Genomic DNA, 17,131 nt, shown 5'->3' on the forward strand with positions numbered 1-17,131 from the left:
AGACTTTTGTTTTAGGGGTGAGTTGACTCAAATTAACAAAATTATGTATTGTTTTTTTTAATCAGTAAAAGCCCGTGATTTAGATTTTTTTAAATAACAATTTAAAGACAGGATACGCTACTTTCTGGCAAGAGTACAGTAAATCTTACTAATACAAAACGGTGCAGACGTGTCAGAGTGGCGTTGCTTTTTAATACAGAAACACAGACACAAATAAGGCATTTATACCAAATTATTTTATTTCATATACATACGCCAATATCCTCTGTTTTAACAATGCACTAAGATACACAACAGAGTAGATGTGGTACAAACTGATCAGATATTGGTTTTGGTTTCACAGAAATGAAACTCAGGATAAGGGTTTCTGCAGAGCTGTATCATAAAAACGATCTCAGACCAACAGAAACTAAATCAAATGATGGTGCAGTTACAGATAGAGGTGTTGCCTGGTTAGAAAACAGTCCATTATGTGTGCCCTGGAAGTGCAGGAAACAAATGATACTTGCAGTGTTTTTCATATACATATACAATACATACAACAATTGCTAATGTCTGTCACATCTGTCTTAATTCATATTGTTTTTTGAAATTTATCATTACACATTTTAAAAACAATCCATGTTCAACAGTATTCATACTCTTAAGGCCATGTAATGTTGGGGGTTGCTAGGGGTAACCAGCTGAATGGTGCTCTGTCAAAAGGGCATTGCTTCAACTCATCATTCAAATTTTCTCTGCACCTGACCAACTCCTCCAAGTTGAGTGTGACATCTGAAACAGCATACACACCTACAGACCCGTCCTCAAAACCCACAAACACACGCTGCTGCTTACACACAACCAGAGTCAATGGTTTCTTAGACAGACCCACACTCCCCACTCTTTCCCCATCTGTGAGTTGTACGACTGTGAGGATGGGCCTCGCGAGCAGGTCGCAGGTACAGGTTTTCTCCAGGCTGATGTAGGCAGCAAAACATCCAGTTTCATCCAAGCAGGCTTTAATGACAGGACCCTCAGCTTTGAATGAGCACAGCCTGACCTGAGACAGGTCCAAGAGCTTGATGGCGCCATTATCAGTGGAGAGCAGTGCGTAGTTCCCATTGGAGGACATTTGGAAGTCTTGCGGCTGACACTGAAACGTATATGGCAGATGAAAGTGCCTGCACACAGTCTCCTCTGCTACCTTCCAGGTGTACACTGCCCCTGAGGCTGCCATCACTACCACAAAGTCTGGGTGCTCTGACAGTGTATCAAAGGCAACAACGTTCTCCGAGCTTTCCACGCAGGAGAAACGCTTGCTGATGGAGCCTGACCAAAGACTGGCAGCTATCAAGTCACCATGGCGACAGCCAATTAGGAAGGTGCTCTCAGGAGACACCTTGGCATTGGATAGGTACAGGTGTATGCTGCAAACAATGGTCCCATTTGCCATCTTCCACACCCGAGACAAACCTCGATTGGTAATACTCACCCCAAAGTTATTGTTTGGTGTGATTAGGATATCTGTAGCTCTGGTGCCACTGATACGCATGGTGTTCTGACCTGTTTCCATCAGCCAAATGTAAATTTCCCCTGCTGAGAGTGTCACAAGGTGGATGTTATTTGGAGAAAGGCACAGTTTTTCCACTGGACCATCATGTAGGAAGTTTGCATGTGGAAAGCCTGTCTCTAAACTCCATCTCCACACTGCCTCTGACCCGTCTGAGGTGTAAAACCACTCTCCTGTTTTTTCAACCATCACTTCCTTCACTCCACACCCTACTTTTGGAGATGTACCTGCAGCACCTATCATCTCAGAGTCCCACACTGTCAGGCAGCCATCACGAGCAACACAAATGACATCTGAGGCCATTTTGAGGAGAGCATGAGGCTGCTTGTTGGCTTCTAAGGAGAGGACACACTCCCCTGTGCTGACCTTCCACACCAACACAAGGGCACAGGTGTCTAGCAAAGCCAGGAAAAGGTGGCCATCCTGGGAGAGCACAGCTTGGGTGAAGGCCCTCCCTTTTGGAGCCAAGAACTGGTCCCACATCTCCCAGTCATATGTATCCCACAGCGTAACCTGATGAGACTGACACACCAATAACATTTCAATTTCTTTTGAGTTATCTGTATTGATGACGTTATTAGATTTACCCCCAATGAATCTTTCTTTTACAAGTCTGGGCGGTTGTGTTTTGGTCGCAACATCCCATACAGTTACATTCCCAGTCCTGTCAACACATGCCATTTCCCTCTTATCTTCGCAGATGATTATCAATGTAACTGCATTGTGGTTTGAGTTTGTGCAGCTGCCAAGCAGTCTGCTGGAGTCAGTGTCAAATATGGACACTGTGCCTTTCTCCTCCCCACAGTACATGTAAAAGCCATTAGAGGAGCAAACCAAACAGGTCACAGAGCTCTGACACTGGAAATGAGTCAAAGTCTCACTGGAGATGTTCAACACACTCACAAAACTCTCATCCTTCCACCACATAAATAACTTTCTCTGACAGCCCACAAAGCCCTCAATTTTGCTTGTTGTTTTTTGGCTTAACTTTTGTCCAAACTCTGTTTCCAAAGGGTCTTTAACCTGTAGAAACATCTCAGGGTCTGTCACATCCCACAAGAAAAGCTTGCTGCACTGTGTGGAAAGGAGCATGAATCGTCCACTACACTTCACTCCTGCAAACTTCAGCTCCTTCTGCTCGCAGCTCAGTGACACTTTAACTACACCGCATCCAGGACCCTTCCAAATCCAAACAGAACCATCATCCATGATCCCTGCGACAATCCCGCACTCTGTCCCTGCCGCTTCTGCCACAGAAACGTCCTTGGTTTCGGCATCACACTTCAAACGCTGAATGGGGGGAACAGAGGAAGGAGCAGGACAAAGAGCTACTCCTAATCCACCTCCTCTTTTCCCCCTCTCCTGTCTGATCTCTTTGACATAACCTTCGAGTTCAGGAAAGACCTCCAGATAAGGGAAGAGGCTCGACTCCATCACCGTGGGCAGCTGCAGAGGTGTGTGCTGCAGTAAGCAAGCAGAAGATTTCAATGTGCTTGCGAGGAGTAGTCTTTCTCTTAAAAACTGAAACTGTGATGACTCTTGGTCACCCTCCAACATGGTCACCAGATCTCCTAGAAGACCAGCTCGAACCATGGCCTGGTGAAACCCCAAAGACATTAACAACCCACACTCCAACTCCTCCCATCTGCCGCTTTGTTGCAAGTGATAGGGGAATTCTAGGACTTTTCTCAAGTTCACCTGACCTGCATCCTTGGACAAAGAAGTGAACACAAACGGCTGGCTGGATGGCTGCCTGTCTATGTATATTTTCGTTTGGACAGCATCCTTGTTTGGTTCTGATTTCTGGTTAACAAGAAGTGGTTTAGCATTTCCACAACCCCACTGGCCACTGAAATAATCCGCCATCTCTGAATGAATCTCCCTCCTCGCCTCATGAGTGCCTAAATACCTCCTAGCCACCACCAGCTTGAAATGCCTGCTCACCCAGACCAAAACGCACGACCCTACAGATTTCCTCCTGATAAGAAACCCTCTCAAATCCAAAAGAAGTCTCTCAACATCAATTTGTGGCACCCTCATAGTGGAGGAAGGACTCTCACCCTGCTGAACATACTCAGACAGCACCTCATCATCATTAGACAGGAGATCAGCGAGCTCAGCCTCAGTGAGCCCAGTCCTGGAGAGGGTGAGGTAGGAGACGGCACGAGCCACGATAGAGGAGCCGTGTTTCTGCTCAAGGTGATCCAGGAGTGCAGAAATGGACGCATGGACGCCCTCGGGGAGAGACGACTCAGTCACATCAGAATCTGATGATGGGAAAAGAGAAGGAGAGTGAATGTTTTAAAGTTTTTTGAAGTTTAAGTCTGGTGATACTCATTTTTTTTATTATTATATTTCACAAATCCCATGAAAACACCAAAATCATACAATGAAGTTAAGTACTGCCTGTGTAGCTAGACTCTGATAAAGCATATCCCTCTGTGCCATAGAGCTCTATTGTTGTCCAAAAACACATCCATACACTAGGTGACACGTTCATTCATTATGATGAGCATGGGCACTGTAGTTTATCATGAGTCTAACCCCAGACTAGCAGTTCAGTGGTAACCCTAGAAGCAAGTATTCTTTGCCTCTAGTGAATCCACCCCGACTTTTTTGGTTGTCTCATGCTGTGTTTACAGAGAACAAGACTAGGTCAAAACCTAGTACATGACAGAGCCATGTCGTAGGCTGTTTGCATTCTGCCTAGTTGGTTTCAACCCATCTGTTTCTCTCCTACTCTCTGTGTTCACATATACAGTATTCTAATACAGCTGAATTCCCAAGAAACCTATTCTCATTTACATGTTTTTCTGTTTCTGTTGTCAGACAACAGAACAAAAATAATGACTGTAACACAGCTGCTGCTCTGCACTGTTAAAATCCTGATTTTATAAACGTGACATCATCTGCATTACTATAAAAACCTCTTAGCTTTTTGACACAGTTTTTAATATTGTGATTTAGATATATAATCTTCCTTTTTAATGCATTTTTAATATGAAAATGTAAATAATGCCTTGTGCTTTTTATGTGATGAAACATTGTTGCCTATCCTCAAGGCACCTCAGGGTGCTGCAGTGCACACCTTGGGAACCACTGCACAAGCACACTATATCCAGGGCTGAGAATATAGTCCCTAACAAATTCACAATTTACTCCTGTTTGAGTATAATTTGCTAAAAACTGTAGTCATAACTATTTTAGGAAATTATATACCCTTTAAAAAAGGGGGATTTCATGGGATTTGTTGACTATAAGAAAAATATAGAATATAAACAATCTTATCTGCTAAGAAACTTTTTGTTTACTGCATCAGACATACCAGAGTACCAGAGTGAGGTATGCACATGCAGTAGTCGAGCATAGAGAGTCAGACAACAGGAAGTCAGCGCCCGGTTCACCAGAGCCTGTTGTCCTGATGTCACCCTCCTTCCTGAACTGGTCAGCAGCGATGCCAACATCTTCACACACTCTTTCCTGTCTGCCAATCCCAACTGTACACACACATATCCGGACTCCTTCTCACTGCCCTCTGATACACAGTGAGGTGGACTGCATTGTGGGTAACGTAGTTTGATGGCCTGCAGGACGTGTGTCCGACTGGAGGAGATAGTGAAGATTAGTTTCACACCAGGAAGGAGCGGGGAGGGGAGGCTCTCAATGATTTGAGAACAAATAAAGTTGCTTTCGATTTGATCAAGGCCGTCAAGGATTAGAACTAGAGGCTGTTTGGGGGAAGGCAGGAGGGAGAGGAGGGAGGAGAGTCGTTCTTTAAGCTCAGACAGACTAATGTCAGGCTTCATGATGTCAGAATGAGGTCCTCTACAATCTGGGAATTGTATGGTAGTAAGGTTTAGGTTAGAGTCAGAAACATGCTCTCTGGTGGTACGTTCATGGTGGGAATAAAGAACAGATGCTGGGCTACAGTTGGATTTGTAGTCTCTGGGGTTAGTGATGCAGCTAAGATCATCTGGGTCACTGCCAAGGTAGAAGCTGGGACCCTGCTTAGGGGAGGAGTCGCTGTGATATCTACTGGCTATTTGATAACACAGGCTGGACAGCAGGTGCTTTGGGGAAAGCACCTGCTGCAGGTTGCAAAAATAGGGGATCACCACAGGATCGCTGTCTGGCAGCCACGACTTCATCTGAGCAGAGACAGAGAGAGAGAGAGAGAGAGAGAGAGAGAGAGAGAGAGAGGCAGGAAACTTTGGGACTCTAATATGAATACAACTTATAATAAAATATTGTATGAAAACAACAAGTGAAAGATATATAGAATTGAGTTAAACATTTCACGACAGTTCACTTACCTGTTGAGCACAGTGTGCCAGCAGCACTGTCTTCCCTGCGCACGGCCCTCCTGTCACCACTAGTGGGCAGTGTTGGCCACTCTGCTCTACATAGGCTCTGATCTACAACCAATGAAAGTAGACTTCAGTGATGCTAAGGTGCAAATAACAATGTCAGCATTGGGTTATTTTATTTTATTTTATTTCACAAAACAAGAAATGTAGAAAATATCCATGATGTGACTTTGATTTAAAAAAAAAAAAAACAAAAACATTTGCAACAATCCTACTCAGTCATTAAGTATTCACACTGCAGAACAGGAGTGATCATCTCTACATCTCTTTAGAAACCATCAGGAAAAACAACTTCATCCTGACCTCTTGCTCTTCGGGCCGAGTGACGCCATAGAGTCGGGACAGGGTGTCGCACAGCTCCTCCTGCTCACCCTGCTCTCGGGCCAAAGCATCACCAAGCTGAACCTCCTCTCTGGCATCTGACATGTTCAAGCTGTCAATCAACCCCAAGAGGTCAGAATACACCTGCTGGCACAGAGATTTGGCATAACCCCGCCTCCTGGCTGTTGTGTAACCATGGCGACAGTCACACTCTGTGGTGAAGGTGTAGACTAGAAGCCGACGGGAAGTGATGAGACCAGGGAGGAAGATGTCACAGAGCTCTGAGAGTAACTGTCCATCAGTGGGTGCTGTCTTTAGGTCGGAGGTAGCAGCCTTAAAAGACAGGATGTGGAAAAAATGAGTTTTTTATTTACTTTTGAAACAATCTGCATCTGAAGCAGATGATGACTGCATTTCTATATTTTGCTACTTGTAAACTTGACATGTACATTGTTTCTAATAAGCCCTGCTTTCTCCTTCCCAGGGGAACATAAATAGATGAAGTTTGGGTTTCTGACAGGCAGAAGTAACCACATGTTCAGCTGTAACTAAACACTTTTTTTTTCCTTTCAAAGCTAACAGCAAAAAAAAAAAAAAAAGATTAATGATGGTGGCGTAAGTGGATCGAAATTCTTTCATTCATTCATTAATTGCTTTGAACATGAAAATGGATTTTTATTAATGACTCACTCCTGAATGGAAACTGTGTGAAAATTAGCTGCATTGTGATATGTTGTGATCATCTGTGGTGCAGGAAACAGCAACAAATAAATAAATTCTCAGTAGTGACACGTGACTTTTACCTCTGACTGTGGCTGCAGCTGTAAATCCATCTCTCTTTTCTCTCTCTCTCCTTCTGCATTGACGACCTTGTGGACGTAGACCAGGCAGCGTCTGCGTCTGGGACGCTTGTCCAGAGCAAACTGCAGATCTGCGTCGAGGGCTGGAGAGGAGAAGAAAAGCACATGTTTAATTACACTTCAGTGCCAAGCAAACGCAGCGCCACACACACGCGCACACACACACAGTGTATATCTCACCTGATCTGTAGTAGCTGTGGGCTCTCTCTGGGGTCATGCGACCATTGTGGACACACAGACTCACAGTGGTCTGAAACACCTTCCTCAGCTCTTCTTCTTTAGCCTTCATCTTGCTCTCCTCTTCCTCATTAACCTCTGCCTGCTCAACAAGAACAGATTCTTTTTGGAAAGCTGCACCACAGTCTATGGATGTGGAGACTAGAAAATAAATAAATATTATTTATCCAGGTAAACTACTGTATACCTAAAATATGATCACATTATTGCAATAATATATTTATATATTATATTTATATTACAGTGTCCCAGAAACAGGATTATCTAATATACAGAATACAAACGATCAGGATTATTAACTCCTCAGATTATTAAGTGATATCTGTAAAAGCTTTGCATGGATTTATAAGGAAATAAATAAATAATATAAGAAGACTTCATCTGTGATGGAAATTTAATTGAACCTTTTTTTGTGTGTGTGTGGGTGTTTATTCCTCTGCCATTCATAAACAAATCTGCCACACATAATAACATTTATTTTTACTCACATTTCATTCGCAGCTGCAATAGGATCTAGGTTAAACTTAATTCTGTTCGCTTAATGAGAGAATTGTAATTATAATTCAGAAATGTAAACCTGGATGAAATGTAATTCAGTGAGTAAATGAGTAAATGCTGGGGTGCTGATTACCTGAGCACAGCAGGTGTCTCTGTGTGGAGGTCTCAGGCAGTAGGAGGGTGGGATGGTGTTCTCCTCCCTCTGGTAAACTCTCTCCAGCTCCTGGGTGCTGACGCCTGCCTGCTGGCCCTCCTGCAGCAGCAGCTGGAACTCTGACACCTCCACCTGGGCGGGCAGACTGGCTGTGCCATACTGATGTCCCACCAGAGCCTGCAGCACAACCATGTGGTCACAGAGGGAACATCGACATGTAAGGCATCGATAAGTGCAGATTAGTGCACATTTGCATTGATGTTCATTGACTCATAAAGCTTGGGAGCACATAGTTTTCCTCCTCATTGTGGTCTGTGCAGCAGCTGGAAAAGACAGGGATGTGTACTGAATTATTATGTACTCGTGATATTTTTTATTTATTTATTTATTTGAGTTTTTAATGCCTTTATTAGATAGGACAGTGAGAGAGTGACAGGAAAGTTGGGGAGAGAGAGAGAGGGGATGACATGCAGCAAAGGGCCGTGGGTCGGATTCGAACCCCGGGCCGCTGCGGTTAGGACTCACCAGGTGGGCCACCAAGGCGCCCCCAAGTACCTGTGATATTACACAGTGCCATCCAATCCAATTCTGTGAATCAGTTTGTGTCGAGACTGTGTCAGATAGGTGATGATCCCACAGCATTTGTGATAACTGTGGGATTTAATTACGTTGGCAGGTGTATCCTGTTAACTAACATGGGGATTTGTTTCACGCTGATCTGAAAGGTCTTTTATTAACACAGGCTCAGATAGCTAAGTTGCTAATGTGTTGATCAAACCTGTGACTTTTCCCGTTATAGTAGAAATCTGTCCAACCTCTCACACGCCCCCACAAACCTGAAGAGCTGCTCTCATTATACTAGAAACCTCAAGATTCAACAGGGAGTGATTTAACGGAAGCTGATACGTGTATGTGGTGCAGATAATCATCCACGGCTGCTGCTGGTGACACTGGAGGTATGAGTCAAACTACAAACACAGCCCGGGGTTTGCTGTTCTACTGTACACCACATGATTGCATCATTGCTGATGTTTTATTTACCAGTAAAAATGGTCCAACCGAACTCTCCCTGCATTCTTTAATCAGCTGCTGTCTGGTGTATTCATCTGGCCAACGACTGGGATCGCTGGACTCAAACGGGTCTATCAGCTGCAGACACACACACACACACACACACATATGACATAATGGTTAAAACAATCTAGAGAGGGGATGACTGACAATTCAGTTTATGAAAAGCACACACGGTGTAATAACAATTGGCCCTGTAGTGGCTAAATAACAGATCATGTTGTCCCATCTCTCTAATTACACATGCTGCTGAATAAAGACGGCACACTGCGCTGGTTGAACTGCCCTGAGGTGATCTGTCACACACACACATGCATGAACACAAACTAACACACTAGGCACAGAGTCGCATTACAGCTGCTCATCTTTTTTTCCTTCTCAAATTTAATCAGGCAAAAATAACTAGAACTGACTGCACTTTTACAGCGATGGCCTCGGGGAGGAAGTGTTAAGAGAAACACACACACACACACACACACACCTAGAAGCTACCAAATACTATTGCTTTTGTATTACACTGTTAGCAGTGCAGTTAGGCATGACTCTTGGTGACACTCTTCCATGGATGAACAAAATCTCCCTGAATCTCTGTTACTGCTGAATCAAGCAGTCACTTGTTCGTCTTGTCTTGCTGGCCACAGCTTTGTGGAATAGTTGGATTTGATTGATTCATGATTTTCACCTTTGGTAGCATCTACATTTGCAATTATATTTGACATTTTATAAACACAATAACTGAATATTTAATGTGAACCACAATCAAAAAATGAATTGGTGATGAAAAATAGAAAGTTGAGATGACGTTAAGATGATACAAACACCTACTTTAATCCAGACATTTTATTCCTATGAGAAAAATTTGCACGTTTCAATAGATCTTCAGGTTGGAAGAATAAAGGCACCACCAGGGACATCTCACCAGAGCAGAAACAACGTTATGTTCTTAACTTCATTCAAGACTAAACTTGTGCCACAGATTGAAAACAAAGGAAGTTACAATGTTTCCTCCTGTGGGCCAGAGCTGACTGCTCCTTCTAACTCTAAAAGCCATAAAAAGCGAGTGGTAATGACACTACAGTTTTGTTTTTTTCAATGTAGCATCAAAAGTGGCTGCATACTGCCTCAGTCTGTTCATTGTGTTAAAGAGAGAGGATCTAAAAATGAAAAAAACAGAAAGTAGTATGTCCCCCGCTGCAGCACAGCAACAAAACACTAAATTGAGAAGTGGAGTGTATACTCACCCTGACGTCCACTCCCAGCGTGTTCCTGCACTGCTCTCTAAGTTTTGGGAAAACACTCTCTCTCAGGGCTCTGCGCTCTACAACGCTGTCTGTACAGAGCATAAACACAAACATGATACATCACAGAACATCTCAGGAAACATGACTTAAGGACATTAAACGTTCACATCTACATACCCTCTGGGTTAGAGCACAGATAGAGTTTCACACAGGACGAGCTGCAGCTGGACTCTGAAGGAGACCAGTCCATTTGTTTCCCTCTGGAGCATGTGCCAAATCAAGAGCTATTGTTAAAAAATGAGCACAAAAAAGTCACTATGAAGGCTTTCATGGGCCCAAATGAAAAGTTCACAGTTGCTGCTTCTCCTCTGTGTTGCTGTTCCTCTTTTCCCTCCTGCTCCACTCGGGAAATCCTGGCTTCAGCTGTTTATAGTGTGTTATCATGATCACACCCACTTCTAGTGACTGGAACAACTACACAACACACACACATGCACCCATATGCACCTGTCAGTTATACAAATTCTCAACTGTGTACATAATACACAAATTATTCGGACAGGTGCATACAAACACAAATATACACGTAGAAGAACTCAAAACACACAAACAATTTTTCCATATTTTTTTTATTAATTAACATTTGTACACAATAAATACAAACTTTGTTTTTTGTACAGCCAATAATAATATGCAGAAAGACTTTTGCACCTGTTCTCATTATCGTCACCATGGCAACAGTCTGTGAAGAGAGAGAAGGCCAGTAGCTCCACCACATCATTAATAACAGCAGCGGTGCAGCTGCTCCAAATCCAAGGATGAAAAATATAGAATTATATAATACATAAAAAAGCAAAAACAGGCTCATACCAAATAATTAAACACTGTAGCGGACCAGGGGGGCTGTTAAAAAGGACTAATAATCATGTTGAAAGTGTCAGCTAGCAACAAAATGTCATACATTTTCATAGATTGACTGATTGAGCATTAATCGTGGGAAGTTCTGTGGGACGCTGCTGTAAACCATAAACTTCAAAACAAGTTTGAAAACCAGTATAAATAAGATCTCAGAGAGATCAAGGAGAGGCTGTTGTTCAAGTCGCCTTGACCACACTGTTACAAGTCAATGCTAGGTCTTACAACAGCGGAAGAGCAGAGGTTCAGATCTGAAACTTAAACTAAATCCAGCATGCCTAACCTTTTAAGGTGTGGATGCTACACAAAGTTTTTTTTTCCAAAAAAAAAAATGGTGCAAAAAAGTGTTTTTAATATTTTCTCCATTTCTCCAATCACTCCTTTCAATCTTACATAATTCAGCTCCAGTTTAGAGATCAATCAATATGAGCTCAAGCCTCAAGCTGTGTCCCAACCCCATACTTCATATTAACACTATATAGTATGTATTTTATACCAATCTTCATACTCATTTTCGCAGTTCATATATAAGTAATTAATATACTTTATAGTTGGGCACCATCAGGAAATGTACTGCAACTTTGGAGCAGGACTGACTAATATCATTAATAAGGCAAGAGCAACACAGATTTAACACTTTATTTTTTGTTTTCCATCACGTTTCTGAAGCTGTTTCTTATGCGTGCGCCCCGTGGGACAGCAGTGTTCATTAACATCACACACAGAATCAATATAATTTAGTATCAATACTGTTATCTCTGAGTGTAATTTAATTTTGTAATGTGAATGTTTAACTAAATCAAAGCCTGGTTAAAATAAATATGTAGGAAGGAACTGGGGCACATCTTCAGAGTCATAACACAGACCTGATCAAAATTCCTCCTCTCTCTGATAAACAATCACACACGCAAACAGCTAGGCCTATCCCAAGACCAAAACAAAAAAACAAAAAAAACACACACACACATTTTCTCCATGTTTTCATTCAAAACATCCCCTACTGTAATTTTTTTGTTTGTTCTTTATAAGTTAAGGAAAACACCAAATTACATTGTCCACAATTATCTCTCCATCTCTTCAGAAGAGAGGAGAAGTAAAAATAAAAGTATCAGTCACACTGAAACAAAGAGGATCCACCACAGCATTAGAATGAAAAGAATGACTCTGACTTCTGTATTTGTAACTACAGTGATTCAACAGAGTCATTTCTACACGTCCTGCTGCTACGTGAAGGTACTGCTACTTTCCAGGGAAGGTACAAATAAATAAAAGTGCTACGCTGCCCTTTAGGCAAGGAGTTTTAAAAGTTTGATGGGTTTGTAAGGGGGACGATTTTTTTACTTTGAGTAAAATAAAAAAACACAACAGAATTGTACTTTGAATGTTGCTTGCTAGTTCTGCCCATTCAGCATGATGTATTTATCTTATACATCTCTTTTATTTTCTGTTTCTACCATGGTTTACCAAAGTTGAAATGTAAGACTGGAAAAAGATGATGATGATGATGATGATGATGTCAAATTGAAACATTTAAGGTTCATTTGTTTTTATGGATGTTTTCTCTATTGCATTAAAAAGCCAGACTCCCATAGTAATGTGATGGAGATGCTTAGCAAAACAACAGAGAGAAATAATACCTGCAGATGCAATGCATGTCAGTTAAACAAGGATATATGTTATAGGTGAATAAAATCAATGTGATTGGAGATATGATCTGTAAGGATAAAAGTCATACTGTTCATTCTGTGATTAATAAAATCTCCTGACCCCAAATATTTTTAAGTGTCTATATCATCTCAAATAAAACTTTTCTCTGTCACCACATGGTGAATACCATCAATTCCAGTGCCTTTGAAAGCACCATTGTCCTCTTCCTGAACCAATCAGTGATACAAACACAGTGTGTCACAGAATGAGAGAAGATATAGCAATGTGTGTGTAATATTATGTAACTGTATGTTTATATGATAGCTATTGATTCACACTGACTGTCAATGGACAGAACAGACATTAGAGAAAAGACGGAGAGAAATAAAGGGAGGATGGGGAGGGAGGTGGAGATAAGAGCAGAAGGGAGGATCCAGCCTCCATTTTCTCTCTTTTTTTCATCCTCTCCTCCCCTCTCTCTTTTCATCTCTCCTTCATATTGTATTTACAATGCCCTTTCAGTATAAGATGAGGATAAAACTTCAACTACATATCAGACATGGTCATCCATTCAGCTGAATTAGTCTATATGAAACGCTGTGCATAACATTCCTATGACAACAGTAATGTACTGTACTAATACACATTGAATACGTATGATGATAAGGACTATATATGGTGTGGGAAGGGCTGGGGAGGGTGACACAGTGTCCACACACACCACCCAGTTTCTCTGTCCATTTACTTCAACCCCCACTGCACTCCGAAACATGACAAACTTGGCAAGTTTTGACTCATTCCCGTTTATCAAGCTTATTTCTTATGGAGCCCAAACACAATTCAAACACAAGACTTCGTAAAAATGTCAAAAATATAACATATTTAAAACGTATTCTTTTTTACCACCAATCATTGGATAAAATAGTGTAAAACTTAATTAATTTTACTTTCTATGCATCTTTTACTGCCTCATTTTATTTTCAAAGCCATATTCCTGGTTTTTGGTGTTCGCACACATTTGATCATTTATGTATTCCCTATTTTAACCCTGCGTATATAAGCATTTGGACATGTGTTTATACATGTGGAGCAATGGAGACAATGTGCAATGAACAATGAACATTTACCGTCTCAGCTAATGTTAGCCATGTTAGCCTTTTCTTAAAATATTAAATAAACTGAAAACCAAAGGTCAAAGTTGTAGCTAGCCTTGTTAGCATTGGCTCATCGACAACAAAGCTTTAGCCACTGATATAAGAGTTTCTACAGTGATGCTACAGCAGTGTTAAGTACAGTATTTGGTTGACAGTTTGGTATGTTTTAATTTATTGAACCTAGGTAGAAAAGGGGAAGAAAATCATTTTGCTTACTCACTGGAGGTTAGATAAAGTATAAAGTTTTATATTTATTTATATTTATATCTAATATTTAACTAACAGTAATAATTATGTAATTTATGACATTTTTGATTTGTCTGATAATCCTGTTTTGTCAGTGTTAGGGCTCCAAAGCTTTTCTAATGCTTCAAGTTTATTTATTAGCAAGTGAGTGAAAAAAGTCAAATGTAGAAAAAAGAAGTAAACTGCACAGAAAAATAAACTGACTTATATCTTGAAGTAAGCTTAATAAGATAAAAGAAAACTTGCCAAACCCATCATTTACTTCTCACTCCCCCCTCTCCAAACATTCTCCCTCCTCTTGCTGCTCCTTTTACTGTGCTCTGGTTTGCTGCCCGATGAGGTGAAGTTTTAAGGCAAGAATGGAAGGACGGGGGAGGGCGGAGTGGGGTGTGGGGGCAGCCACTGCTGCACTTCATTAGGAAGTTACTATGGAGATTAATTAATTGGATACTTTATCTCCTTACTCTTCTCTCCTCCTCCACTTGAGAAGGAGAGAAGACGTGGAGTGGCCAGAGGGGTTGACGTGGCTCATTCCGGTTTGCTTCACATCACTTTATTTCAGCTCACTTCAGTTCCGAGCAGTTCAGTCCCTCAGCCTGTAGGATGAGTCTGTCTGTCATCTGTTTTAATTATTTTTGTGTGTCTACAACCGCCTGCAAACTTGTCTGCCTGTCACACCAGTGTGATCTCCACCTCCTCCGTCTTGTCGCTCTTCTCATGCTGTCTCCGGGAGTGCTGTTTAGGGGGGGGAGGGGCAGCTCGCACCTGCAGCAGTGACATAAAACAAATTGAATATAAGTTTAAGAAAAAAGCAAAGCGAGGAAAAACACTGTCAAGTCAATAACAAAAATGTCCTAACTTTCTTAATTTGACAAACAGCAAAATGTTTATGTCAAGCTGTAGGACACACATTTATCTCCAGAAAGTAATTAATGTTTATTCTCTACTTTTACAGCCTGGTTTTTAATAAACACATGATTCTGAGAGAGAATTATAGAGTGACAAACGACAAACAGTTTGTGTATAATTTTGTGTTGTATAACACGATATAAGTGTGCAACTAAGGATTAGTTTTATGATAGATTGATCTGACTGAATTATTTTCTTCATTAGTCAATTAAGTGTTTGGTTTACAACATTTTGCATTTCCGTTCAGTGCAAAGGAACACACACACACACAAACACACTAAGGCTGGACTGCCGCATGTTCTGTTCTGGGTAGTTGCTTGTTAACTGCCTTAACCAATTAATCAATTCTCAAAATATTTGCCCAACAATTTTCTGTTGATTGACTCACTGATTTATCTTCTAATTGTTTCTAGTGTTACTTATACAGTTTCTCTGTAATCCACTTAATACTGTTGGAAACAACTCAGTTTGTTACACTGAAATTCCTGACTATATTATAAACAATAACCCGAATGTTCTTTGCAGAAAAGAAACAAGTATGTCATCTTATACACAAAACACACTTGAAATAACTTGGATACTAACAGGTCGTAGTTTCCCTGGGCCTCCTTCAGGGGTGAATCGTGGTGGATGGGTCTGAGGAAATCCTGGAGACACTGGACTCCTGCCAGAGCTTTGATCTACAAAGAAAGAGAAAGATTTCTAATAAAAAGTCACCATGACCTTTCTCAACTATTTCAGTTCATTTGTGTGTGCATATCTTACTGTGAGTGGACAGCGGTCCCTTGTGTGACGAGGCAGGCAGTGGAGGCTTGTGCTCCCCGTTAAGTGCGGTGGAGGGTGAGCGTGGGAGAGGAGGTGGGGTGGAGGTCTCGGGGCTGGTGAAAGGGCTGATGGGAGGTTGGTCGTACAACGGAAGCGGCGGCAGTGAAGATGGCAACTTCAGTGATGGAGAGATCTACAGAACGAAGCAGAAATAGAGAAAAACATCACTGCAAATTTCCTGCTCATCTGTGACCCCACATCACATCACTAATGACATGAATTTTACAAATTTGAGTAATTTGAGTCTCCACTAATTCCTAAGAAAAATATTTCTCTTTAGCTGCCAAATGCCCTACTATGTAGTACATTTGTGTCAGTTGTTAGGTAGGTATAGGTAGATATTTCTATATATATAGGGTATAGATATTTCTGAAAGCGGTGAGAGTGATTCAAGGCAAAGTTGAAGCCAGGAAACCAAAACGATGAGTTGAAAGATGCTAAAACACTGCATAGAGGGAAGAGGGAATTGCAGAGTTGGTATTCATCACTCCAAGAGACCCCTTTCACATTATACAGAGTGATTTCATCCATTGTTAATATAAAATACGGTTAATGTATAAGCCATTATTACTTTGAGGAATACCTTACAGAAATATTGCCGGTTATAGTTCGTGTGGCCTGCCCAAGGATTCAGATTTTTACTAATCTTCACAACATAAGACTTAAAAGATGTTAAGAGATGTTATGACTACAGGCTTTTAGGAAGGGAGAGGCTGTATCCTTCCTGTTGCTGAACCTCTAATAGGGCAGCGCTCAGTGCCACAGATAAGACCTCTCTCTGTGATTGCAGTGCAGAGTTTTTATCAGGGCGCTGCAGGAACATGGCAGTTCTGATCCACTGTTTGTGAACTCTGCCCTGCTGATAGATCAACTGAACAACAGGCAGGAAGGGAGGAGAAAGAGGGGAGAAAGTGGCACAGCAGACTACACTCTATCCTTGGTATTTCTGCCCTGAGGAAAGACTGATAAGGCCAGATTTCTAGCTGCGCTGAAGAGTGAGGCGTTGAATGTCTGTGTTTTACTTAAGTGGGAGTTATGTCTCCATTTTATATCTGCCTTACTGAGTTCTCCCACTGAGGTACATATTGTTGTGTGCACTGTGAGACTGTGATCCCTGTGTGTGCTGGTGTTACT

General features: G+C 41.6%; 2 protein-coding genes across 4 annotated transcripts in view; both read right to left on the reverse strand.

Moving 5' to 3' along the window:
* Positions 1–214: 214 nt before the first annotated feature.
* Positions 215–10,710, reverse strand: LOC139632155 (NACHT and WD repeat domain-containing protein 2). Of its 2 annotated transcripts, XM_071496946.1 has the most exons (10): positions 10,479–10,710; positions 10,302–10,390; positions 9,031–9,138; positions 7,969–8,166; positions 7,281–7,419; positions 7,044–7,183; positions 6,223–6,573; positions 5,866–5,967; positions 4,878–5,700; positions 215–3,819 (listed from the first exon to the last, which is right to left on the reverse strand). In XM_071496946.1, exons 1-10 carry the CDS (start codon positions 10,549–10,551, stop codon positions 644–646), a joined length of 5,199 nt encoding a protein of 1,732 aa, XP_071353047.1. In that variant the 5' UTR covers positions 10,552–10,710; the 3' UTR covers positions 215–643. The 2 variants fall into 2 exon arrangements, with proteins under 2 accessions (XP_071353047.1, XP_071353048.1); XM_071496947.1 differs by lacking the exon at positions 9,031–9,138.
* A 1,131-nt stretch (positions 10,711–11,841) lies between these two features.
* LOC139631628 (F-BAR and double SH3 domains protein 2-like) overlaps positions 11,842–17,131 on the reverse strand; it is a 65,053-nt gene continuing 59,763 nt past the window's right edge. For both annotated transcript variants that reach the window (XM_071495952.1, XM_071495953.1), the window contains 3 exons: positions 15,938–16,130; positions 15,758–15,852; positions 11,842–15,028 (listed from right to left, as the gene is read on the reverse strand). In XM_071495952.1, coding sequence (XP_071352053.1) covers positions 14,936–15,028; positions 15,758–15,852; positions 15,938–16,130 — 381 coding nt within the window. In that variant the 3' untranslated portion in view covers positions 11,842–14,935. The remainder of the gene's footprint in view (positions 15,029–15,757; positions 15,853–15,937; positions 16,131–17,131) is intronic.

This window comes from Trachinotus anak, unplaced genomic scaffold, assembly GCF_046630095.1.
Source record: "Trachinotus anak isolate AG129_WGS33_773 ecotype Australia unplaced genomic scaffold, CSIRO_AGI_Tana_v1 ptg000014l, whole genome shotgun sequence".
Lineage (NCBI taxonomy): Eukaryota > Metazoa > Chordata > Actinopteri > Carangiformes > Carangidae > Trachinotus > Trachinotus anak.